This window comes from Sphaerodactylus townsendi, linkage group LG13 (genome assembly GCF_021028975.2).
Source record: "Sphaerodactylus townsendi isolate TG3544 linkage group LG13, MPM_Stown_v2.3, whole genome shotgun sequence".
NCBI classification, from domain to species: Eukaryota; Metazoa; Chordata; class Lepidosauria; order Squamata; family Sphaerodactylidae; genus Sphaerodactylus; species Sphaerodactylus townsendi.
Window position 1 is genome coordinate 22,568,107 of NC_059437.1, and position 27,463 is coordinate 22,595,569.

At 45.3% G+C, this 27,463-nt stretch overlaps 1 protein-coding gene across 1 annotated transcript; it reads left to right on the forward strand.

The window, feature by feature from the left end:
- The first annotated feature begins 597 nt into the window (after positions 1-597).
- Positions 598-27,096, forward strand: TMEM255A (transmembrane protein 255A). Its single transcript, XM_048515105.1, has 9 exons — positions 598-1,239; positions 7,073-7,215; positions 11,876-11,938; positions 14,302-14,391; positions 18,813-18,875; positions 20,039-20,127; positions 20,592-20,754; positions 22,148-22,291; positions 26,088-27,096. Exons 1-9 carry the CDS (start codon positions 1,182-1,184, stop codon positions 26,244-26,246), a joined length of 972 nt encoding a protein of 323 aa, XP_048371062.1. The 5' UTR covers positions 598-1,181; the 3' UTR covers positions 26,247-27,096.
- The last annotated feature ends 367 nt before the right edge of the window (positions 27,097-27,463 follow it).

Genomic DNA, 27,463 nt, shown 5'->3' on the forward strand with positions numbered 1-27,463 from the left:
CACTGGCATGTGGGTACCCCAATCTGGGAGGGGACCCACCTCTGGAGCAGGCGCATCCCCACACTGGTGTGGGTACCAGTGCAAGGGACAAATGTGCCAGCAGTGGGCAGATTTACCCTGGTGGTCAGGCACTGCGTGGCTCTGCAGTCCATGGCCAGGGATGTTCTGAGGGCGGGCCAGGGGGTGGGGCCAACTTTAGCCAGTTTCCACTGTCTGCCCAGCCCCTGTGCACTGGCAGGACCAGCCTCAGTGATACTGGCCACATTTTTGTGGTGAATCTCTATTATCCCTATGGGGGATTTTTGTGTGGGTTTGGGGCTTTTTTCCCCTAGGCTTCCTGCTTCATAGGAAAGCCCTTCAGAGAGGGTGGGGCAGTGCATCCCTGACACCAGGCTGTTCTGGATTGGGCTGCTGGGGTGGGTGAAGAAGGGTATGCCCCAGGGACTGCTTGAGGGGGTACCAGACAGCCCAGAGTTCAACCCCCACCCCAGACCCTGTCCCTCATCTTTGAACTGTGCCCCGCCCCGAAACTCCACATGGAGTTGCAGGGGCGGGCAAGTCAACGCTGGGCAGTGCTTGCCCTGGGCACCATCCTTAGTGCATGAGCTCCTGGTGGTGCCTTCATTAAATTGTACACCCCCTTCGCCTCTTTCAAGAACCTGACGGAGGAATCTCTACCGAGGCTGGATGTCTATAGAGATTCACTTAATCCATCAGTCATTCGTGGATGAATTGCTGGGAAAGACTGGAGCTCAATGAAGAAAGGTCACACATCTCCTGCGCCGGGGAGTCCCAACATGGGTACTTTTTAGTGGCCAACCCCGAATCGGAGCGCAGCAGCGAGACTTCTCCGGCTTGCCTCTTCCTGCTGGAGGACCCCCTTCCCAGGAAAGGGTCGGCGCCAGCAGAACCAGGTCCGCGGACAATCAACCCACCATCCGGAGCTGGTTTTCGGACAGGGGCGGCCGGCCGGCTGCGCAAAAGCGCGCCGAGGAAGGCACCCCCTCTGGGCCCTCGTTTTGGATGGAGCTGGGCTAGGTGCGCCCAACCCGGCTTGCGCAAGCGTCGACGGCCCCCTCCTTCCAGCTGCCGCCCGGAGCACGAGCCTCGGGCCGGGCAGGAGGATTGGTCGCCTCGCCTCGCGGGCCCGCGAGCTCCGAGGAGGAGCCGCCGCCGCCGCCATGCGCCAGGCCTTGACCCAGCCGCGCTCCAGCGCCATGCCCCTCTCCGACTCCATGGGTGAGTCGCCGCGGCCTCCGGGCTCTTGCATGGCGAGGAGGAGGGAGAAGCCGGGCGCCCGGCTGGGCTTGGCGAGGTTGGCTGGGCGGCGGGCGGAGCGGCAGTGGCGCGCCGTGCCCCGGCCTTGGGAGGCGCTCCTTGGCACCGCCTGGCGAGGAGGACGGCCAAGCAGCGTCCTCTTGGGGATCCCTTGCAGGGATCGCCCTTGACCCCTCCCGGTCGCTGGGGATCTGGCGCGCCTTAGCAGGCCAGCTGCCCCCTTTCCCTGCCCCGGTGCTCTGCCCCCCGCCCCGCCTTTCTGCCGAGGGGCCGCTGGCAGCCGGAGGGCAGCGGGCTGAAAGGGAAAGGAGCCCGGGGACATTCTGCAGAGCCGAGCTTCTTCCCTCTCCCCCCTGGCTCGTGGGACCGAAAGAGGCGGTGGGAGAGGAGCCCGTTTGAATATCCAACCCTTTAGATCTCACTGCGGTTTGACTGGCCTGCCTTGGGACCATATGGGATGGGATCATCCCAGTAGGGATCATCCCAGTAGGAGACGGGACCCAGTAGGAGACGGTTCTACCACTGGCAGCCTTGGGACCATATGGGATGGGATCATCAGGCAGCATAATGGGGTTAGATCTGTGCAGTGCCATGCAGGGCGATCTAGTGCATGTGCATCTTTACTGGGAAGTAAGTCCCACTACCTTGGCTATCTTCCCTAAAGAAGGTTTAGGACTGCTGCTGTAAAACAGTGGGGAAGGGGCTCTGGGCAGCTGTATGGGGTGCTTCTCTGATCGAGCTGAAGTTGCTCCCGGACAACAACGTTGCAGCCTAATCTTGTCCTTGCTTAATCAGGAGGAGGAGGAGGGGGAGACCTTTTCACTTTGAAAGGAATTTGCTTCTAAGGATGGATGCCTGAGATGTCAGCCTTAGAGGATTGTGTCATGGTGGATACCGTAGGATGCGGAAATACTGTTTAAACTGGTCCAACTCACAAGCCTCTAGAGTTTGCAATAATTGGGCAGAGATGGATTTGCAGAAAAGAGCTGAAGATGTTGCAGAAGGAAAATGGAAACACAAACCGTCTCTCACATCAAACAGGCTCTGTCAGTGATTTCTCAAAGTCTGGGTCATTCTGAGTGTTTCCTGTCAGCTGTCTGGTAGTAGGTTTGTTTGTTTTTAATAAAAGGGACACACATTTAACCATATTCTGCCTCCCCACCACCACCCAAAAGAGCTGAATGGGACCACTTCTGCCTCTGTTTACCATTTGCCTTATCTCATGGGAGGATGTGATGAAGAACTGGGAAGTGTACATCCATTTGCTTCCTCAGAGAGCAGCTATGAACTCCTTCTCTTTGTGGCTTGCTCTTCTGGATGGGTTCAGAATCTGGGCCTCTCACCCTTTTAATTGACTCTGAATTGGTAATTTAACAGAGTGCACAAGGCTGTAGGGTGTGCAGTACAGCCCATCCATGTCTGTGCCAAGAAAAAAATTATTCACAGCCTCTTTATCTATTCAAACTAATAGACTCCATTCCATGAAGGAACTCCATTTCTGGATAGCATAGAGTAGATATAATTTCCTAATCTAGTCTGAGTAAAATGGAGGGAGATACAGGAATGGTGTCCTGCCCTCATGGTTGCAAGATGGAGAGGAGAGTATGCATTCAGGTCAGAGGTGGGGCTTCCACGGGGACATATGCCCCGGGTGGGCTGCCATTTGATCACGTGGGGGCAGAAAATCGCCCCCACACCCCTCCTCCTTCCCCCCTCGGCCCAGCCTTGCCCTGCCAGGTTGCTCCTTCGGCCAGCAGAACCTCCACAGGCTGAAGGAGCAACCTGGCCAGGACCGCCACTGCCTAAGGTAAGTAGGGCGTGGGGGGCGCAGGGGGGATGCGGAATGGCAGGGGGCGCCCGGAGCAGGTGTTGCCCCATGCGCCATTTTCCCTCACTGTGCCTCTGATTCAAGTGGAGGTGTGAGACAAAGCAGCAAGAAAGGCATTTTCCCTGAGAGTACACATCCAATTGATTGTGTCAGAGCAGGAGAGAAAAGTTGCCCAGTGCCTTGACTCCTCTATTCTCTGACTGTCTAGTCAAGTCCCTCTCTGAAGTCTGAGGTTAGCAGACATCACAAAGTCATTCACTTCCAGCAGCTCCTTTGTGGGGGGACGGGGGGGGGGGATCATTAAACAAGGTGCTTAGCCAGATGGCCTCATCCTGCAAGGCAGTTTTTAAATTCAAATGAAATACAAGTTCTTTTGCATTTGTTTGTAAATTAGGCAGTTTTAGATCTACCTTCTGAACCATCTCTGACTGTTTGCAGGCTGACTTTAATGTGGTTCCATTTTCCAGAGACAAAACTGGACAGAAGGCTTGTGCTTTCCAGTAAGAGAGAGTGCTGAATTCCTTGGCCTTTTTCTGAACTGGAAAAGGTGTAGCAGAGAAGAGGCACTCTGAAGGTCTTGTTATTTCTACTGTATCGCTGCACAACTTGTGACTCACCAAGCCAAATTCCAGCCATCAGCTCTGCTTGGTATCCTTGGGATGAATCCTATCAAATTCTATACTCCTCTGCACAACGTTCATCTATTTATTAAAGTATTTATACCCCACCTTTTCTTTTGACTCAAGTTTGAAGCTTTCCTTCCATCTAAGGAGGAAAAGTTGTGCTGGAGGAAAAGCCATATAAGTTGGAGGAAGGCTACTTGGGAGATGGTTGGATCCACCATCTTGCTAGTGTCTTGACAATGCTTTGTTTTGGTTCCTCCACATAGACAATATATTGACACTTACTGCCAGGGCAGATTGGTTCAAAGCAGTCATTCTCAACCTTTTCACTCATGTACCCCTTGGCAATCCATTTTCTTAAAGTTGTATCCCATATTAGCAAACCCATTACATAATTTTGTTGCATACCCCCTCAACATGCTGGCATGTACCCTTGGGGGTACATATACCCCACGGGAACCACTGTTTCAAAGCACTAATTTAAACCATGGTTTAAGTTGTCACTTAGCTATTGCCTTCAGTGGGGCTTCCTTCTCAGAAAACGCTGGTTTTCAGCTATAATATCCCAAGAGTCAAAGTAGGGACGAAGTAGATGATGTCCTCCTTCAGATGTTGCTGTGGTAATGTCTCTTCCAGTATAGAATTTACAGTGAAGTCCTAAGCCAAATTATGACTTTCTAAACTCATTGTCTCCAGTGGATGTAGGAGAGAGCAGCTCTGCAGAGGGCTGCGCTGTGAGAGACGGGAACACATCTGAAAGAAAGGATTTCCATGTAGCTTTCCCTGTTCACATGCAAGGACACAAAGCTAGATGCCCTGGACTTTCCAAACATAAAATCTGGTAATTGCTGGGCTAACTGACTTACCTTCATGCCCGCATTCTTTGACTGACTGTTTAAATATGCACATGTGACCTGTTGAGTCATAGTTATAATGCTTGACTTCAGAAGTCCCAAGGTATGGTTGCAGGGCATAGGATATACAATAGCTTTGCAAGAGATCAACAGGTCTAGGTCTGGTCAGTGCCTGGGTGTAAGAGCCCCGATGAATTCCATGTAAGTCGCTTTGACTTCCATGAATGACAAGTGGGGAACAACGGAGGTCTACAAATGCAGTAAAAGAACTAAAAAGTCAGATGGTCTTCTCTTGATTTGTTGTATTATTCGGTTATTACGCTTTGTCTCAGTGTGTTGTTTGGAGGACCAAGGCGAGGTTCCCCCACTCACTGTATCGATAGGGAACAGATAGATGGTGCCACAAAAGAATGGCCAGGGTGGGAAGGGGGTGGGACTGCCAACTGTTGGACGAAATGTTGCACACAATATTAGGAGGCTCCTCTGATGGAGGCGCTTTCCAGATGAGTGATCCAAACAGCTCTAAGGAGAGGCCAGCCTCCTAGGCTCTTCCAAAGCACCTTTGCTCAAATGAGTTAGAGGAAAACCAGGACTGTCTCTTTGCTCCACGGAAAAATCATGTGGCTGGCAGGCAATGGTAATGTGGGGATCCTAACACTGTGGTGAGGATCATGGTGTCAAAGAGTCAGCTTTTTGTGTGTTAGATCTCTATTTGTGTTCGTTTCGGATTTCGCTTTAAACCAGGCTGTTTTAAAGAGCTGATTCAAATAAATGGGCCAAACATTCTGATGTGACCAGTTGCCCTTGGAGCTGCCTTGGCTGTGGAAGGTTCGGCCACAGGAAGGCCTGACTTGTCTCATGATATTTTGGGGAAACAGTCTGCTTCAGAAGGCTTGCGCTTCCCCAGGGACAGTGACGTAAGAGGTTAAGAGCTCGTGTATCTAATCTGGAGGAGCCGGTTTTGATTCCCTGCTCTGCCGCCTGAGCTGTGGAGGCTTATCTGGGGAATTCAGATTAGCCCATACACTCCCACACATGCCAGCTGGGTGACCTTGGGCTAGTCACAGCTTCTCAGAGCTCTCTCAGCCCCACCTACCTCACAGGGTGTTTGTTGTGAGGGGGGAAGGTCAAGGAGATTGTAAGCCCCTTTGAGTCTCCTACAGGAGAGAAAGGGGGGGATATAAATCCAAACTCTTCTTCTTCTTCTTCCTCAAGTTGGCGCCCAGGGTAAGCACTGCCCAGTGCCAAGCAGTTCAGGACTGGGCATGGAAGGCTCCAGCTTTGAACTCTGCCTCTGCCCCAAACTTCCCATGGAGTGTGGTGGTGGGGCACACAGTTGAATGCTGGAACTGGGCCTAGCCTTGAATTGTGCATAATTGTGCATAATTGTGCATAATTCGACAGTGGGGGGCAGGATTCTGGGGTGGGCTCTGGGCAGCTCGCCTGGGGCATGCCCCCCCCCACTTCCCCTATATAAGGCAACTGTGCATGTGTTACCTAGATATGATTGAAGGCTCTTCACAGGACACAAATGTCTCCTTTTGCTTTCCCTGTGCACGCATGCAGCAGTCTTTGGCAAAAAAAAATGTTTATGAGCCAGAAGTGACTGGCTGCTGCTACAGGGCTTTCAAGGGGGAAGCAGAATGAAGAAAGAATGGAGGATGGAAAGATGCCTCGATGAACACTGTGCTGGTGGTGAACAGCGGCTTACGGGCCAGTTGCCCTCATTAATGTCCGTAGCGTGACTTCTACCGAGGGTAACCAACTAAATGCCTTGCTCACTGCTGCTGCCCTTCAGTACTTTCTGATAAGGGTGAGAACTGTCTGTGCCCCCTTGATGGTGGTTCTGCCCAACAAACTGATGATACTCTCAAGTAAAGGGTGGGATTTATTCATATGAGGCACGAAAAGTTTAGCCATTGGGATGCCAGCGCAGTCTGGCATCTCACCAAACCCAGGGCTGCCCATTTGATGATGGCAGCTCACCCGTGGTTTGTGCGTTGAAAAATCCTCCCCTTTTCTTGCTTGCGTGCAACTGGCATTGTCAAGGATACACAGCAGGCCACAATATATGGCTTGTCAGCTCTGTTTGGCTTGTTTAGGTCACCAGTTCTGCAGACCTATTCTAGAAGCGTGCTTTTTTTTCCTGGGAAATTTCTAGGGATGCTTCTTTGGAGCCTGCCTATTGAGGAGGAACGGACACTGCACAAGAGCACAGCTGTGCTCTTAATGTGGCTGTTCCTTGTTTTAGTAGGGCTTGTGCTGGAGAAGTTCCCGAGGCACTGCAGCTTTAGGCAGCAAATCTACAGCTGATGAAAGTTAGCAGTGCAATAGTGGAGCACAGTTCTTCCCCTCGTGTTGGAATTAGAATGTTAAAATGTTCCCTCTTGTATAACCTGACACAGAAACAGCAGAGCAAACACAGGAATGGGTAAGCTGTGTTCTCAGCGCCGATGGACTTAGCCAATTCTTATATGTGTGTGTTTTAGGGTCTTTCAATAGAAGAAAAAGAAATTCCCTCTACGTAACGGTGACTCTTCTCATTGTGTCTGTATTAATTCTTACGGTTGGTCTTGCTGCTACAACGAGAACCCAAAATGTGACTGTTGGAGGTTATTACTCGGGGGTTATTGTAAGTATAGAACTCCTAGGTAGGTCTAGAAACTTTGTTGCCTGCGAAGTCACAGCAAACTTTCCAAAAGGACTACCATGTCTTTGAAGTGGCTATGCCTGTTTTTTTTCACATCTTTTCACTGCTGAATGTTCTGTTCCTTAGACATGTCTGTTCACACATTTGCATTCATTGCTTACTGTCTGCAGTTCAATGACTTGCATGCGTGAATGGACTGTCACCAATGTAACACCTTGGATGGAATATCAATATCTCCTTGAATCACCGCAAAAGCCATGCTTTTCAGTGGAGTCAGTTCATTTGCCATTTGTTTGGGGCTGGTTCACAGGAGTATGGTCATTTCCGAGTTCTCGTGCTTGAATACCATACACCAGATGAGGAACCTCTGAATGTCTGAATGGACTCCCCTGGAAAGGTTGAGCTGATGTGGAAGTTCTTTCTGTGGTGTTAGACCTGTGATAGTTCATTTATTTATACACGTGACCACTGAATGAAGCCATCATCCAGTGACGAATAGTCATGTCTGATTTGACTGGCAGATTGTATGTATCTCATGTTCCGCTTGTCTTTCTGTTGTTGTCTTCATTATCATAGGCTAGACAAACTGACAAACTGATTCATTAGAATGCAGGACTTGATCGTCCTCTGCAGGACTGATCTTGGCAGACTTACAGTCCCTTTCCACCTTTGGGCATGTTTGTTCTCATCCAACTGAAGGAAATTTTATTGGACTGAAGATAACTGGGATCCTCCTAAAATGTACTGGTTTGGAAATTTTCTGCTAAACTAGAAGTGTGTGAAATGCCAAGACAGGAATATCTCTTTTGAGTCAACAATGGTTCACACCTGCATGTAGATCACTCAGTTTACCCAGTGCTTGATGATTTTCTGTGTGACCTATCTGCAGTGATAACTATAGTGACGGAGTTCGCAGGGAGCAAAAATATTTGCATAGACAGTGATTAACCTTCAACAGCCAATTCATGCACACAACCTGTCGTCACTGAATTCTGCAGTTGATGTATGATGAATGTGTGAGAGAGAATCAGATCCATACTGACACTCTGGGTAGCACAGAATATGAAAAGCAGCCCCAAATTGCATTACTGTGAGAGACACTCGACTGGTTCATGAATGCAGGTACCACACTAGATTCCTCCATCCTGCTTACTGTGCACTTGACTGCTGGCAACAGTGCATATGTGCTGAACCCATGAAAAACATTGCGGTTAAGGTGACATCATGAGATGATAGAAAAGTTTTGTCCATATCTGTGGTTTGCTCAAGCAAGTATCCATGACGTGGCGAGCATCAAGTGATGTCCAAGCATGTGTAGGCTGCTCAGCTGGTGAACTTGTAGCCTCATTGCTTGGTCTTCGTGCCGGCTTCTTTTGTTTAAATGAACTGGCTGAAAATACAAACTGGATAGTTTGGACATGTGAGAAAATACCAAATCACTGATGGGCTACCATGCACATACTTGGAATATGTGGGTTTTCACATCTGGGGGATTATCCATCTCCCTCTTAGATGAACTGCACTCTCCTTGCTTTATATCAGATATTCCATCCTGCTGTTATCAGATCAAAATGATTTTGCTCTCATTCCTCAGAATTACAGCAGGGACCCCCAATGGCGGTTCAGCCCTCAGTAGTGAGGCAGGGTGATCCCAGCATCTGCTCTGCAAATATCAGTGCATGCAGTCCTAACCCCAGGCTGCACCAAATAACACATAGGGCAGCACATGGTAGCTCAAATCACTTTGGATTGATCCTTTAGAACTTCCCCACAAGATATGGTATTCTGGACAGTGCATTCTGAGTTAGAGAAGGATACCTTCAAGCTAGCACATGTTCCTAATTCTTGCATGTTTTGACTAGCTTAAGGGTCAGTTCACACATGCAAGATTTCTCTGAGTCTGTGAACTGTCTCCATTGAGGAGTGTTGTGTCTGAGGGGTCAAGAAAGGCTCGATCGTCAGCATATGGCCTCTGGTAGCTTATTCATACATGTCAGTCACCGCTCAGAGCAGCCATTTTCTAAAATGTGGACATGCAGGTATAAGCCAGGCTTGCATGCAATAATTCTCAACTGAATATGAGGTTTGGGGTGTCATACGTGGCTCTCAGTTTTATCTTCATTATGATCCTGGGTGGTAGGTTAGATAGGTAGGTCACCTCTTGAGCTTCACAGCTGAGTAGAGTGGAGTAGTCCTCCACTCTCTAACCATCCCACCACACTGTATATGCATGTGTTCGAGAAATTTTACTGCTTGTCATGATTACTTCTCTATTTAGAGAATTCATTTCAGTAGCAAATGATTCTCAACACGAAGAACAAGGCTTAAAAATGCTATATAAAAGTGACAAATAATTCAGTCAGCATAAAAGGGGAGGGGGGATTGAGCCAGAATTATTGTCAGCTGACAGCAACTTTAACCTAGCATGTTGGCCACAGAGAGTCTGTGCAGAGAGATGAGTTTATATTAATTATTATGTGTTGTCAAGTCACAAGTTGCTCATGGTGGTGCCAGGACTTCAAGGCAAAGAGATGCGCAGGAGTGATTTGCCCCTGCCTTCATCTGCACAGTAGCCCGGTCTTCCTTTGTAGTCTGCTTAAAGGGGCAAAGATGCTGCTGTGGGAAGCAAGTAGCTTGCTCTCAGTTACCTTTCACACACCTCACAAACAGGTAACTCTGGGACCTTGACTGCTTTCAGATTTGAAGTCCTACACATATTTACCTGATTGGCATATGGTTCTGATAGCTGGAATATGTGAGGAGAACAGCCAAGACCTAAGAGGTGCATGTACATCACCTGATTTCACTTTGTGACTGGCAGTTTTGTGTGGGAACTTGACTGCCCCCCCCCCCAATTGAAAAGCATTGCATTTGAGCTGATATTGGATGCTGCGCAGGTTCACGTCTGTGGTGATTCATCTGTGAAGGCTCATTTGCATGTGCAAGTGATTGCTTTGATCAGCATGTCAAGAAAGAGTAGGAAAAAGGGGTTATGATTATCATCAGCGTTATCATTACACCACTTTGAATGTGCAAAGAGCTCTATAGAAGCCTTCTCTGAGGTTGCTTCCATGCTAGGATTCTTTGGTGCTGCTTGGTTGTTGCTCTTTTGCAGCAACTACATGCAGAATCAGTACAGCACTACATGCCCTGTAAAAATCTAGAAATGTCACAATGGCAAAATTCTACAGTATGTTGATATGGGAAATAAATTCTGTTCAACAAAGGCTGCGCTTTTCCTTGTCACTGTTCCTTTAAACAGTACCTTTGTTTTCACAGCCATTCTGTTTCTTGGCTTAGTTAGTAATTTACTGGTAGATTATGGTGGTTGTAGGATTCTTGGAGTGATCCTTATTTATTAGTTCTTTTTCCTTGGCCACTTTAATTACTGCTTTTCTCTTTGTAGACAAGGCGGTTGCTTCTGCACTTTTTATATGATCATAATTTTGTTATCCTGTCCCGCCAAAAAAGTGCTAAGAACTAGTAACTGATTCAGGAATGTTGTGTCCGTCAAAAGTAAGCAGGAAATTACTGGCTAGATTAGCAAACCAGGTCTAGAACAAACCACCATGACCAGTAGCCCTAAGAACATTCATTGTTTTATCATTTCAAAAATGGCCACAAATCAAATCTGAAAAAGCTGGGAGGACAACAAGGATAACACTGACGTGAATCTGGCAAGGGCAAGACAGTTTGATTCTTTGTTAAAACCAAGTGCAACAGACTATGACTATTCCAGACAAACGACTAGTGTGGAAGCAACTTCATTTGCAGCCTGACTCTGTTATAACTTGTCATGGCTGGAGTAGAGCATCACAATATGTACAGTACCATATTGTGCCAGGCAATCATCTAACTCTACCCTGCTTTCCTCCAAAATCATGAAGAGAACCATAACCTGTTGTGGCAGCTCTTAGCTAGCTCAGGTCTATGTTGGCATAACTGCATGTGCCAGCTTCTTTGGTGCCTTCCTTGGTGTTTTTGTTTGTTTGTTGAAATAGTTTGCATTTTTGGGGCTCCTGGATTATGTAAGGGCTCTTCTTGCTGCTTTTGGTATAGGTGATAGTGCCTATTTCTAGCGCTAGAACAGTGTTGCTTTTGTATTAAAACAGAATCCTGTGCTGTGCCCTGCAAAGCAAGGATCAGGATCAGGCTGTTAGTCCCAGTTCTATCATGAGAGATGCCCAGTGTACACCAAGTACATTCATATGTGTTCACAGTGGAATTCAGGAGATGAAACCCCCGTTTGAAGTTCAAATCCTCTCTTTTGCCTTCGACTTGGTTGGCAGCTTGCTTTCAGATGGCTTGAGCTACTTAAATTAGGGTTTGCAGGATCACTGCTAAAGTGGTCAACCTGTAATAACAACACATTCATTGCTTCATTTGTAAATGATGCTGTCATAACATGCTGGCAATAATAGCCACCAACATTTTTTAAAAAAAAAACCCTGAAATGCTATTACAATCCCTTTGTGATCCAGTTATTATTTTTAAAAAGATTCTCTGCATGGGATTTTAAAGTCTTTTCAGTTGAAGTGTTGGAATATCACTGTGGGTTTTTTAATGTCTTATTTATAATCTGTGCTGAGCAACTGGGACAGGAGATTTGCAGCATTAAACGTTGTGAACTGTTGCCTTTCAGCTTGGCCTGGGCTCATTTCTTGGAATTATTGGATCAAATTTGATAGAAAATAAAAAGCAAATGGTAAGTTGAATGGTTGCAAAGGTATTTGTTTTGCTAATTTACCAGAAAGCACCTAAGGGGTTTCTGGGAACTTCTTTATGCTGGTCACAGAAATCTGTATCTCTGTCATATTCCTTCACAAGAACCTTGACTTTCTGAGTGGAAACCTGCTTGGTGTATTTTTCTTCTGTATATACATACAACACAATTAGGACAACTTTAATTCTTCCCTGAGTTATGATCATGTACAGAAGTATGGCAAAGTTATCCTCCTCTTTTGGCAGGATGGAAGTAGCAATTGGCTCACCTAGGGGCCACAGTTGCTAGTTACTGCTTAGAAACTGGGTGTCTGTATTCAAGTATGACTGTCTCCTACATCTGCCCTGCTACTTCTTTGCAGCATAAAATGCAACTGCATAATGTCAATCCCAGGTGGTTCCCTATTTCAAACATTCCTAAACCAACCTAAGAATGCACCCATTTCCACCTCTTGGAAATAGTCCTGTGGGGGCCCAGAAGTTAACCTTATGATAAATTATAGCATGGGCGTGTTTCATCAGTACTAGGATCATATTAAGGCCACCAACATTCCACTCATGCCCCTTCTAAAGTGTCAGCATGACTTCAAGTTGAACCTTCTGCATGTTTTTAAAGTCCTGGTTACGCAGAGAACATAGCAACTATATGTGGACAATTCAATATATGATAGACCTGTGGGCTGCAGATTGTTTTATGAGAACACTGTGGTTCTTTGGAAATGTGTCTAAGGTTGCAGAGCCTGAGAGACTGACTGGTCATCTGTCATTTTCCCCCTGCATTGATCCACCACATGGAGAACTGGGTATGATGGGCCCTGTTGACTATGGGTGACCAGGATGCCCAAGAGACTCTGGTTGGCTCTCAATGTGGCCTGAGTAGGTGTCACAGAATGTGCTCCAGGATCTTTTGCTTGGTAGGGCTAGCTATGATAGCTTGATTCAAGTTGTAAATTGTTACCTACGCTCACCTGTTATCAGTTCACAAAGTACTTTGCAAAGTTATATAACAAAGTAACTTACAGTCTCATTGTTGACCAGGAAGGAGACCACCAAGAATGAAATGGAAGGCTCTGGTGAGACAGGGGGGGCTAACTACACCTTACACAATCCTCACGTTCTGTCTATCACAAGAACCTTCTGTCAGGTGTACACCGTGAGTTCCCCATCAGGTATTCCATTTCTAGGCATGCAGAGGCCCAGTTTGGATTGAGATCATGGATCATGGGGAGAGAATGGTTCAGTCTCCACCCTTCCCCCTGTGCTCCATGATAGCCCCAGTATATGTGGAGCTCCCAGTAAACACAGCCTTCCCTCCTGGTTCAATTTTGGATTGGGAAAATGGTACAAGGCATGTCGGGGGGGAGGGGTCTTAACAACTTCTCCTCACGTTTTGAATTTCTTTCTGAATTGGGTGCCTGGCAAGCTGGAAATTGGGTTTCAAGTGGGGAACGCACAATTCAGATCTGACTGCCTGTCCTTATGAGGGACTTGGGCATAATGTAAGGACCATATAATATATATAATATGTAATTAGAGATAACAAAAAGTAAAGACTGAAAGATTTGTCCAAATATTTATATGAGGAAATTGTTTATGCTGCCTGGTTGCACCTGAGAAACCAGAAGCTAAAATTTCCAGTGAGTTAGAATGGGATTTATTATAATATCCATTATAATTGTTGTCAGTTACCTGGATCTAAGGGCCAGCATGCCTACAAAAATCTGTACCTTCTTCTCCTCCTCCTCCTCCTTCTTGTGCACAAGTTTTCCTTTAAGACCAAGCAGAAAACCTAATATGAGTTAGCGGAACTAGATGAATGAGGAGGAGAGAGGGTGAAACAGAACTCTGTGGTGCCGCACATATTCAGAGCGCTGCTTTCTGGAGTTCCCATGTTCAACCAATAAGAAGTAAAATGATTGAGATATGATCATAGTCAGAACATGGATGGAGTTGGATGCAGCTAAATGCCAGCTTCAAATGGAGCGCACGTTTTTCTTCCAGTGGGCATCTCAGGGAAGAGGCCATTACTCACCAGCAGAAAGTTGAACGTGGAAAGTCTTAGGCCTCTGAGGGACCCTGGAGAACCATTGTCAGTCATACTAACTAATCATTTTGGGTCAGATGAATCAATGGTCTGGCTCAATAGCAGGCAGCCACATGTATCCTGGCTCAATTTTGTGTGCATAAATATAACATGGGGCAGCGCTGACGAAGCAGATGTTTTGCTAAAGCTATTGAAGAGCACACAGTTGTTTTTTAATAAGCCTGTTCCTTCTGTGGGTGGGTGCTACAGTTCACAATTTATATCAAAGCAGATGACTGCATGTAGCTTTCTCTGTTCCACAGCTGGTGGCATCGATAGTGTTCATCAGCTTTGGAGTCCTGGCTGCCTTTTGCTGTGCCATCGTTGATGGTGTCTTTGCTGCCAGACACATTGTAAGTATGGGCCAAATGGATCTGTGTGCCAGTCACCTTGTTCCCTCTTAACCTGTCAATAGGGCTGTGAGTGTGTGCACCATGATTCTACAAGAGTGAAGAAAAGGAGCTGGTGGTGTTATTGAGTATACAGTTCTGTGTCTTGAATGTCTTGGCTGTTCTTGGAAAGAAAAGAAGAACCAAGTTTCTCGTTCAGGTGGTTCTGAAAATGTGCCTTTTCATGTCAGCAGCGCCTGATGAAATCCCAGAAACTGGATGGGTAGCAAATAAAACCTGATCTATGCAAGCAGTAGAATTCTGAGGTGGTTGAGTGGACTGTACTACATCAGGCAACATGTTCAGGGTGTTATTTTTTATTGTTAAAAAACCCCAAAAAACCTACTAGTTTTGAACAAAAGCTAAAATTATATGTGGTGGATTTGTGTTGTTTTCTGTGATGCTTATAGTAGCACCCTTTTTATTAGTACATAAAGGGGTATTCAGAAATTGTAGTCCCGGACCTGATCTCTCAAGTGGTATGATCCATTTTCCAACCTTGGCACTGTATCACCTAATTCGTCTGCATATGCCGATATCCTGCTTTGACATTTTTGGATCTTTTTACAAGAGGAAGCTTTGCAGAAGTTTAACTTGATTGTTATAAGAATAAGTTTATAATGACTGACTGGCAGAGGCGTAGCTACCAGGGGATGTGCGTTGCACCGGGGCGGGCGCCTGGGGGGGGGGGGGGAGAACATTCAAGTTCATTTGTGGTTTTTTGTATTTTTAGTGTTTTTTAGTTTTTGGCCTGTGGGGGGGCAGTTTGTAAACAAGCAGCACCAAAATTTCAGGGATATTTTGGGAGACTCTCCTGATGATACCACCTAGGTTTGGTGAGATTTTGTTCAGGGGGTCCAAAGTTATGGACTTCCAAAGGGGGTGCTCCATCCCCCATTGTTTCCAATGAGGAATACTAATAGGAGTTATGGGGAGCTACACCTTGCCCCTGAGGAGTCCATGCTTTGGACCCCCCCCCCTGAGACCAAAAAAAAAAAAAAAACTTCACCAAACCTAGAGGTAATATCGATGGGAAGAAGTCTCCTAAAGATACCCTGAAATTTCGGTGCTGCTAGATTAACAATTGCACCCCTGACAGCAGGCACCCCCCAAATTTCCTCAGATTCTCCTTTTAAATCCACCCCCTTCGGCATGGATTTAAAGGAGAGATATCGAATCCCCAGAACTAAACATAATCCACCCCAAAGGAAAGCAGCATCCCACTTTCAATGTTGTTTTAACTGGGGACCAGATTCTCCCTTTAAAGGTGGATTTAAAGGAGGAATCTGGGCTCCCTGAGTTTAAAACCACTTCATTCGAAAGTGATGCTGTTCGTTGAGGAGTTAGGGATTTCCAGCATCACAGCAGCCGCCCATGGGGGGGGGGGGTGTGTGCAAAACTCAGATTTTGCACTGGGCTCCATTTTCCCTAGCTATGCCTCTGCTCACTGACCTGCATTGAACATACCACACACTCACAAGCCTATAAAGATTTTTGAAGCCAGAATATATCCAGAAGCTGGCTACTTGAGTTGCTTTTTCAGTATTAATGTTTAGTCAATAGCTATCCCTGTAAAGACTGGGGATAGGGAAGCTATTGTAAAAGTGCTGGTTAGTTCTTATGAATGCATCCTTGTCTGTATTCTATGCCTAATAAAGGTTTATCTATCCTTGTCTGTATGCGAGTCTTGAAGATTTACTGGGGCACTACAGATCCCCTTTAATGTATACATTGTAGATTTAGTCAACTCACAAATTATACAGTCTATGATTGCTAGTGACATTGTGTGCAAATATTTGCTGGTTTGGTTATTCTGATTGCACACCCCTCTTGCATACACTGTGGATATCCAGCTTTGAGAAAAGACTTTTGCATTACCTGTATGTCTTGCTCCCCCCCCCCCCCCGTAATTAGAGTAAAATATGTATTTTGTTGCAAAATTTGCTGTATTTATATGATTTATAGAAGTTGCTAAAGTGTGGCTTTCTGGTGCAGCACCCACATTGTTCCTTGCCCCAGGTCATATAGCCCTGCCCTAATGGAAGAATTGGGTAACTTCAAAGATTACTTCATTCCTTGCTCTGTGTTGCCTTCTAGCATTGCCTGTACTTGTTGTAATAGTGAGTGCTGGGTTAGAATGGCTCAACTTGTAGTATAACAATATCACTTATTGCACCATTCCCTAGAAGTTGCATTGCACATGTCTGTTTCAGAAGAGTTGGTTGGAGAATCAGAAGTGCACATGGGATATATATATAAGACTGCAGTTCTATGGACATTTTCCTGGGAGTGAGCCAGTAATGGGATTCAGCAGGTTCACACCACTTCAGTAGAACTGGTTGTTAAAATGGAGCTTGTAAACAACCAGTTGTTACATTTTTTGAATCCCACCACCGGAACCGGTTGTTAAATTATTTGAATCCCATCACTGGAGTAAGCCCCGCTGAATAAAGTGGGACTTACTTCTGAGTAGACTTGCCTAGTATTGCTTTCTTATTCACTATTTATGGGCTGAGCGTGGATCTATTTTATTTCTCATTTGTGTCCCTGCCAGCATGGTATAGTGGTGAAGAGCAGGTGGACTCTTATCTGGTGAACCAGATTTGTTTCCCCATTCATACACTCCTATTGGGTGACCTTGGACTAGTCACAGTTCCTTCAGAACTCTCAGCCCCACCTACATCACAAGATGTCTTTTGTGGAGAGAGGAAGGGAAAGGAGTTTGTAACCCCCTTTGAGTCTCCTTACAAGAGGAAAAGGGGGGTATTAATCCAAACTTCTCTTCTTCCTCCTTAATCAATTATTATTTGAAAATATTATTGTTCTTTATTATCTTGCCTCTTTCTGAAGTGCAGTTGCCACAGAACAGCTCACAGAAGCATTAAAAAAATTACAGTAAACCTAGTGATAAAAGCACATTGTCACAATAAACACAAAAATGCAGTAACTTGCATAAATGCATGGTTAGCTTACTTTTATCCTCACAACAGCCCCAAGAGGAAGACTGGGTAGAGAGAGTAGCTTGCCAAAAAAACCACCCACTGAGAAGCACAACTGAAAGAAAAGTTCAGCCCAGCCCTGCTCAGATCTAGTCCAATACTCTATTCCAGGTCTGCCCTACAGAGCAGATGTGCTTGGGAGTTCCGTTGTTGAAATTTACTTTCCAGTCATGTCGGGTGGAGACCTTATTCAGACTGGGGGCCTTATTCAGACTCCTGGCTACCACCCCACTGTTTTCGTGACCTGAAACAGTCCCAAGAAAGCAGCTGTTTGCCCTGTGGGGAAATTAGTATGTTCTAATGAGCTGTTTGTAAGTCTCTGTAAAGGAACAAATAGGGATAAATATCTGCTTGGGACCATTTCAGATCATGAAAGTCAAAGTTATGCGGAGAGGAGGCTGAAGCCATTGCACACACACACCCCGTAATACTGCTGTCCCATTCCTGATCAGGCCCCCATGAACTTGAGAGTTATCTTTCAAAAGTCATTGACAGTTCTAAACACTAAATTCCCATGTCTGTTTTAAGCAGATCCAAGACTGACAAGGGTTTGATTCCCCTCTCCTCTGCATGAACAGTGGACTCTAATCTGGAGAACTGGGTTTGATTCCCCACTCCTCCACAAGGTCACATGCTGGGTGACCTTGGGATAGTCACAGTTCTGTCAGACCTCTCTCAGCCTGTACCTAACTCACAAGGTGTTTGTTGCAAGAAGAGGAAGAAAAGGAGTTTGTAAGCTGCTTTGAGACTCCTTTAAGATGGAGAAAAATGTGGTATAGATCCAAACTTCTCTTCTTCATTCCTTCCCCAAACAACTACATCAAACAACTACTCTCTATTTGCTTCACTACAAAGCTGAAATCTTCCATCATTTGTGTTTTTATGTAACATCCTCTCCCAGCCTCCCCTGGCATCCTTCTGCAGACAGGGGTATCTTGAACAAACATACTGCATTTTGACCAGGAAGATCTGTGTTCTAATTTCTCATTCTGCTACAAAACCTGCTCTGAGATTGGTCGTGGGGAAGACACTCCCACCCAGCCTAGTCTACCTTGTGGGGTTGTTGTGAGGATCAAAGGGACTAATAGCACCCTTTAGCAGAAGAGATGCAAATGTGAATAAAACCCCACTTCTATGGTGAAGCGGAAGTATTCATCACTGCATATATCTTACACTCCGTATGAAGATGTAATCTGTTGATGGTCATGAATATGTGGCTGGGCACAAGATACGGCTTTCGTTTGTGCTTTTCAGCAACAGGGGGGAAAACTAAAAAACAGCTTTTCGAGCAACTGTCCACGTTGCAGGGTGGAGCTGCTATTTTATCATCATTTTGAAAAAACAACAACAACCCAACTACATTATATTCTGTTTCCTTATTTACAGGATCTTCGGCCACTGTATGCAGGACGATGTCACTACTTTTCGAAAAGCACAGCCCCTCCAGAGGTGAGTGATTATGGTGGTGTTCCATCACTTTCTACTGCCCAAGCAGCAGAAAGTCCAGGTTGGCTGAGCAGACGGGCAGGGACCAGCACAGACAAATGTACTGCTTGTCTGGATTGCAGAAATAAACCTTTTTAGTCCTCTTCAATAAGTCCAGTTCTCACAAACAACGGCCCTTTCCCCCCCACTTACCCCTTGAAGCCCTGCACTACTCCATCCATAAAGTAGCTGGGGGGTCCCACACTACACTCCCCCGCGTCCAGGGTGTGGCCCAACAAGCGCCAGCCGCCCCGACGCTGCAGCTCTACAGCGCCCCCCCCCCCTACATTGCGCGCGGCATCCCCACAAGCCTTCGTGGCAGCTGGCAAGCCTTTTATATGACCAGCGAGGGGTTAGGTGGGGCGCTCATGGGCCAGCAATCCAGGGATGCTGCGTGCTGAGAGCAGCGCGCAGCAACGGCAGCAGCAGGAAAAGTGGGGAAAGGCCCAGCAAAGGAGGAGGTAGATCTGTGTCTGAGGTACACCTTTTCAGGTGGTGGGCAGAAGGCTGCAGGACTGTGCCCTGGCCACCAGAGGGAGATGGTTACCAGAGAGAGGGCCTTTTTGGTAGTGGCTCCTCATTATCTGAACTGTTTGCCTGGCACCTGATATTTTAACCTGATATAGCAGCCCCCGGGAAAATTGGATCATAGCTAGGTATGTGGTTGATTTATTTTATCTTTGTATCTTTTCCCTTCCCTTTATGCTTCTAGCTCAGTTTTACCAGTTTTGTGGGTGTTGGCTGGGACACTGCAGTATTTCATTGAGTATTTCATGGTTATTTAGTTTGCTTTTATTGTCATTTGCCACACTTGGAGCTTGGTGGCTTAAGGAGAATGGCATGTACATCTTTTGAAATAAAGAATGGCTGGATGCTTTTCCTTTCATGCAGGAAACTAGATGTCAGGGAAAGGACTTCTAGCCAGACATGCTAGTTTTCTGTGTGCATGGACATAATTTATGTGTGGGAAAACATTCAACCATGTGGTCGTACACACACACACACACACGAACATCAGACTAATGGGAACTAGGCTAGAGCAAAGTAGAATTGCCGTTAAGAATATCCTGCTATCCTTTTCGGAATGCACTTTCCCTCCTGAATCCTTTCATTCTGTGTTCACTCAGACAGTCTGCCCTCTCCAGCAACGAGGCCCCTGCACACCTAAGATCAGAACCAACACCTGCTTCTGTTGTGACTTGTATAATTGTGGCAGGTGAGTAGCATGTGAATTGAATGTAAGATTCCTGCAACAGACTGGAGGGGAAATTGGCGGCATGGAGCTAACAGGATACAGTCACATAGTTCAGAGCTTCCTCCTGCATAGAACGTTTTCCTTTCTCAATCCTGGCAATATACCTATCTACCTACTACTCACACAAAACAGGGAAGTGAGATCAGAATTTGGAATACAGGCATGGCTTATTGAGAAAAAAAGTTGTGAACGACCATATTGGGCCATGCAAAATCCAAAACAAGAAGAAAAAAATCCATGTAATTCTTTGTGTGTGTATGTGTGTGCGTGAATGCGCATGTGTAAGTGTGAGAGATCATCAACTCTCACCGTATCTTAATTTTTAGTGAAGGAACTGTCCTCCATACACCACATTCTGTTTTCCTTTCTGTTATTCAAGCATCGTGCAAGTCCAGGATTCTTAAACGTGCTATTTCTCCCTGCAGCAGAGTGGAGATTTCCGGTGGCTACTACGAATACATCGATGTCAGCAGCTGTCAAGACATTATCCATCTTTACCATTTGCTATGGTCAGCAACTATACTGAACATTGTTGGCTTATTTCTAGGGATCATCACAGCTGCAATCCTTGCTGGCTTTAAAGACATGGTAAGAAAGTGAAAGCCCATTAAGGTAGCTGGGGACCTAACAAGAGAAACCTCTTAAAGATTCCAGTCTGCTGCATAATACCTTCAATTTAAGCCCATTGGAATCAGTTGCACTGTAGAAGTACTGGGGCTTTGGTTGGTAGATTCATCCATGAACACTTGAGTGATTGGCAAAGTCCAATTTTAATTTCTGGTGCTGATAGCTAGTGACTCATATGATGTCTTATACCAAATCAAGCCATTGGTCCGTTTAGCTGAGTATTGTCTAGTCTGACTGGCAGCAACTCCCTGGGATCTTGGAGAAAGGTTTTTTTCTGTCACCTGCCACCTGAGATCTTTTAAGGTAGGAGGTGCCTGGGGTTGAACTTGGGAGCTCCTGTATGAGAAAGTATGTGCTGTGCTACTCTGCCACAGCCCATTTTGAATGCAGCTAAATGCAGTGATCAGATTTCCTGCCTCTTTAAATCTGCACACAGAGCAGCCATGGCAAACTCAAGGTTGATTCATGAGCACAGCCCTTGGAGAGGGAGGTTATCTCGTCTGCCTTCATCATTTTCCTGCTGGAAATACCCTTCAGCCTGCCTCTGGAGCTGCAATTTATAGAGAAAATTTAACACAAACCTGTAATTATATACCTAATACAGCAAATAGAAGCTGCTAATTTTCATCTGAGGGAAAACACTGTCCTTCTTTTCTCCAGTGTCCTGGGATACTTACAGCAGATATTAATAGACAGGATCTGGACTATGGATTTCCATTGCCTTGTCCACTTGATCCCAACAATGGAATGTTGCTATAATAAAGAATGGGAAGGAAACACTAATAGTAGCCTTCCCTTAATGAGAATCTCCCAATTTCTTCAATATTTATGAAAAAAAGATATATTGAAGTGTTTACAATAATAGGACTTTTTAAAATCCCCAGTCAGATAGTTTAATGGTAGACCATGAATCAATTAACATATTTTACATGGTGGAAATCTTATAAATATTACCCCCAAGGCCTCCATACCCTTTGGACTCTGTCCTTCAGGAAGTTCTGTTGTTCAGGTCTCACTGAAATGAATGAAAGCTATGTTCATGGTTCCTGTTCATGTTCTTGGAGCTTGCACAGGAGAAGGTTCTACTGGAGTGGGCCCAATGTGTGCCTGATCTATCAGTCTTTCTATAATGTGTTGGTTTCTGTGATGGGAGATGCTTTGAGACTAAAGCACGCAGAAAGCGAAGAATAGAACCTCCATTTGGTTTTTAATACTTGTCCTGTTTTGAAAACCATAAAGCAATTTAGATTAAGCTACTCTGTCCTTTTTAAAAATCTCTTGTGCAACATCCTCTTGCCTTTGGAGATCTGGACCCATATGCTAATGGATTTTCCATTATCTACTCTTTCCACAGACTCCCTCACTTCCTGCTCTTAACTGTACAGTTGAAAATGCTCGGCCCACGGTATCGTATTACTCGAGACCCCAGGTGACTTCGTACAATACATGTTATCACAGCACTCCACATCTTCCGCCATACTCGGCTTATGACTTCCAGGTATGACACATCACTTAGTGCAAGCAACCATTCTCTTGTTTTATACCAGGAAACGGGAAGAAGACCTCGCCCAGTTATATTTCTTGGCTTTTCTTGTCTCTGTCATCCATCCATTCCAGCTTCTTTTGCCTTCCTGGTTCTTCTTTTTGCACAAGATACAGATTGCAGTTTGCAATCTATGGAGGAGAGGCTTTCTGTCATTATGTAGGCTTTCACCCTCTTCACACAGTGCTACCTGCATTGAAATCAACATGCAACGTGCATACCCACTCCCTGCCCATATACAAATACCAGTTTGTGAGTTCACATTTGAAAAAGTGTTCCCAGTCACTTCTGAGGGAGCCTAAATGAATAAAGTCCACGAGCAAGAGCCAGTGCGCATGTCTTGGCCAGAGCACTTATTCCCACTCCCCCTCATGGGTAGAGGGGACTTTTGACATGATGCAACCAAGGGAAAGGCATGCTGTGCAAAACTATCAGAATGTTTACATGATTGGTCTTGCGGGGAAATGGCCCCTCACTCCCGTTGAGCCTCTGAGTGCTCCTGACCATTCTTGCTGAAAGGAGCAATTTTGCTGGCTTGAGAGTGAGGCTTGTTCCGCACATGCAGAATAATGCACTTTCAAACTGCTTTCAGTGCTCATTGAAGCTGTGCGGAATGGCAAAATCCACTTGTAAACAGTTGTGAAAGTGGTTTGAAAACGCATTATTTTGCGTGTGCGGAAGGGGCCTGAGTTTTTCCTCATTTCTCATCTCCTCAGGTAATGGGGACCTTAAATTCAACAGATGAACTAGAAAGTGATTGAAGCAGACCCACTAGTTCTGAGAGAAGCTAGATCATCAAGTCTGTGTGAGCCGTGAGCTTCCAGAAGTAACCTTCTCCTCCCTCTTTTTAAAAAATGTAATATTTATTTTTCATTTTTGACTTTTTTTCAGGGTTTTTTTTGTATTTTTTCTCCTATTTGGATCTGCATTACGTGGAAAAACTGTTGTGATTATTATTATTGTTACAATTGTTATGCTTCCTCATTTAACTTATTTTTGTTTTTTGACAAAAATTCCTTGTTCTTACATTCTTTTTTCTCACATTGCTTTTTCTGTAACTTTTTGGTGATAAATTGGAAATTATCAGCATGTTTACATGCAGGTCCACAACTGACTGCCTTGGGACCAAAGCTGACTCTTGTGTGGTGCCAGGGACTCCGCTCTTGCACTTGCATCTCCAGAGGCAAGGTTCCTGTGGCATTTGACCTCCAGACATCCTGGTGACAGGACTTGGGAGGCGAGCAGCTCAGTCCTAAGTAGAGATAAACGGTTGAAACCAAAAGGCTCAGAAGGGTTTAACTCTGCTTAACTGCCATGTTGCCGTTGATTCTGGGCCCTGATCTTTGATCGATCACCCTTAGGCTTGCCTGTTGCCCTCTATATACTCTATGGAGCAGTGGGAGAAAAATGAGGGGCATGGCATGGACACTGTGACATCAGTTTTGGGGAGCACCCAGAAGTCATGGCATGGCATCCCCAACGTTCAAGACGTTCAAGAATATGCTGCCATAGGAGGTGGTGATGGCCACTAACCTGGATAGCTTTAAGAAGGGCTTGGACAAATTTATGGAGGAGAAGTCGATCTATGGCTACCAATCTTGATCCTACTTGATCTCAGATTGCAAATGCCTTAGCAGATCAGGTGCTCGGGAGCAGCAGCAGCAGAAGGCCATTGCTTTCACATCCTGCATGTGAGCTCCCAAAGGCACCTGGTGGGCCACTGCGAGTAGCAGAATGCTGGACTAGATGGACTCTGGTCTGATCCAGCAGGCTAGTTCTTATGTTCTTATGTTTAAGACATTTCTCCAAATTTCTGTGGCGTTGCTGTGGAGATTTTAAGGAATCCCTATAGAGTTGCGTCCTCTCAGCCTAACCTCCTTCCCAGGGTTTTGTGAGGACAAAATGTCAATGATCTGAGTTGATATAAAAGAGCTTAAGGTTGCATAATATATTATTTAAAAAATAGAGCTTCTGCAAATTTGCATATATGAATAGCTGTTGTAGAATTAATTTTTCCCTCACTGCAGAATTGCAATTCTGGATTCTGAATGTTAGTTCTTTAGCTCAGGGCCAAGCGAGATATGACATTTTCTCCCGAGTGGAAACCACTGTAACTACACCATACTGGAAAACCTGCTGCCAAATATGGCTGTCGAGGGAACTGGGCAACCCTGATGCTTTTGTGCTAAGTGGAATCATCTTTCTTTTAATGAGGCTGGAGCTCATGTTTATGCAGTCTTCTGCAGAACAGAGTTTGTATTCGTTGTGGAGGCTGTCAGTATTATTTCAACTTACTCTTAACTTGTTAAATGAATGCAGCCTCTTCTACTACGGATGTGAAATATCTTTTTTAAATTAACACTCCTTAACAAAATAATTTTCTGGGCAGTGGAATGATTGATCACAGTGTAGAAAGATTATTTTGTCTTGTCATAACTTGATTTTTGACAAGTCAGAAAGGGACAGCTACTTGGTTGGTGCCTTTTCTCATAGAGGAGGGTGGGAGTGGAGCCTATGCAGTTTGCCCCAGAATTTTTTACATTTAGTTAATACGTTAGTGATTACAGTGTTGAATAGAGAGTATTGAATTAGGATCTAGGGCTCATTCCGCACATGCAGAATAATTCACTTTCAAACTGCTTTAAGTGCTCTTTGAAGCTGTGCGGAATAGCAAAATCCACTTGCAAGCTGTTGTGAAAGTGGTTTGAAAACGCATTATTTTGTGTGTGCGGAAGGGGCCTAGGAAAGCCAGGTTCAAAGCCCCCTCTTTCATGGAACCTCGCTGGCTGACCTTGGACCAGTCACTCAGCCTAGCTTGCTTCACAGGGTGGTGGTTGGGAAGATAGAATGGAGGTGAGGAGAACAATGTTGTAAGTATCTTTGGGTTCCTATCCCCACCGAAAAGGGAAGTGTGATGTAACAATCAAAATAAATACAGTTATTCCTTCCACATTGCAACTTTCCCCATCACGGTTTTGATTTATCGAGGGTCGGCATAAGAAATTAAATGACGGGTTTTAGGTAGCCGCAGACGACACGCAAAAGCTGGCAGACAACACAGAAAACGTTTAGAAACTCAGAAATGTATGTATAGTATTGTATAATATTTAATATATTTTATCTTTTAATACCACAAATATGCACAATTTTTAACAGTTAAAACAAAAGGAAAAGTAAAAAAATCAGACTTATTTTCTGGTAGAATGAGGGGGGTCAAAAAACTTATGCAGATTTTTATACTGCAGCATCTGTTGAGGTCAAAACTGGATACATGAAAGAGCTTGGCAAATCCTTAGACTCGCACACCCCTTCTTCTGCTCTCATTCTGGGTGAAGACTAAACACTGCCGGAGACAAATCACCATTTGGTTTTTCCAAATTGCAAATTATTGTTCATCCTCTTTCTTCAGAACAAGCAATCAAACTGTCTCTAAAAAAAGGGAGCTTTGATTCTCAAAAGGTTATAACCCAAAAATCTTGTTAGTCTCTAAGGTACTGCTGGACTCAAATCTAGCTGTTCTACTGCAGACCAACATGGCTACCTTCTGAAACTGTAATCAAACTGTGGTTTGTGATTTGATAAAATGATTAACTCTGGCTTGCTGTGAAAGCAGAATAGTTTAATTTTCTACCTCTGTGGAAGAGGAAACTTGCATAAACCTCAAAGATCCTTAGGTCTTATTCTCAGAACAACAACCCAAGGTGGTTGCTACCTCTGATCCAAGCCTTCTTCTCTCTCTCGCCCTTTGCAGCATTCCAGTGTATTCCCAGCCTCCACGCCATCGGGCTTCTCAGATGACCCACCATCATTATCACCATCTCCAAGCTACGTGTGGTCCCCCACGGCACCGCCTCGCTACTCCCCGCCATATTTCCCACCCTTTGAAAAGCCACCACCTTACTCACCATGAAGAGAACAGGAACGCTGTCACTAGAACTTGTGGTGAATTTTTTGTACGTGGGAGGGGAGAGCACAGACCATCACACTGCATAATAGAAATACAAAACAGGGGGACATGATGACACTTTCTCTTGGTAGGCTGTGCCTGGATGGGACATTAACGAGGGTTAACTGCAGAGGACAACCTCAGGCACCTGCTTTTATTTATTTCGGATGCTTTGATCCTCAAGAAGGATGCTGCCTGGGGAGGTGGTCTTGTTTTGAGGAAATGAAGATCGAATGTTCTTATTGAGGACTTACAGTGCCTTTGGGCACTTGGCATTTTTGAAAAGGTGCTTATTGTGTTCCCAGTTTTTTCTGTCCTCTCTGCCAAAAGGTGTACGAAATCTCCAGGTAGAACACGTGCCAGTTTGTGTGGAAGTTAATTGGCCACATTGGTTAAAGGAAGAGCCAAGGAATTTAGGATGTATAAAATGAGCACTTTGAACAGCTGTGAGAGGAATGTTCTGTAATATACGTGGCCTTAGTTCTGCCCATTGAAAATGGGCCCTAGAAAGTGAACCGCTGAAGGGTAGGGTTGTGTTCAGCAGACATCTTGCTTGGTTTTCTGCAATTAAATGTGTAATGTTGTTTGTGTGCCACTACAGTGCTGTGTGCTGTGCCAGCAATACTATACTCAAGATGCATCCGCACATCGTTCATTGGCTATTGCATAGGCTCTAGCAGTCATTCACAGATGAATGGGGAAGGCAATCCACTTACAAGCTGTCACCTGTAACTGCCTCACCCAACTGTGTGTAGCTTCAGTCCTAAAAGTATTACAGCATCATGAGAAAAATAAAGGCTGCTTTGCGCATAAATGTTTATTTACTTATGCCACTGGTTAAGTAACCTTTAATTCTATGCAGGTTTTTTAGCATAGCAACAGATAAAAGATGTTACACCGAAAGCTTTCTGTTCCCTTCAATAGTATCAGAAAAATCAAATACCACAGTTGAAGTTGACATGAAGTTAACTTGAGAGCCAGAGTGGTGTGGCGGATAAGAGCAGGTGGATTCTACTCTGGAGAACCGGGTTTGATTCCCCACTTCTCCACCTGAGTGGTAGAGGCTTACCTTGTGAACCAGATGTGTTTCTGCACTCCTACATTCCTGCTGGGTGACCTTGGGCTAGTCACAGTTCTTTGGAACTCTCTCAACCCCACCTACCTCACAAGGTGTCTCTTGT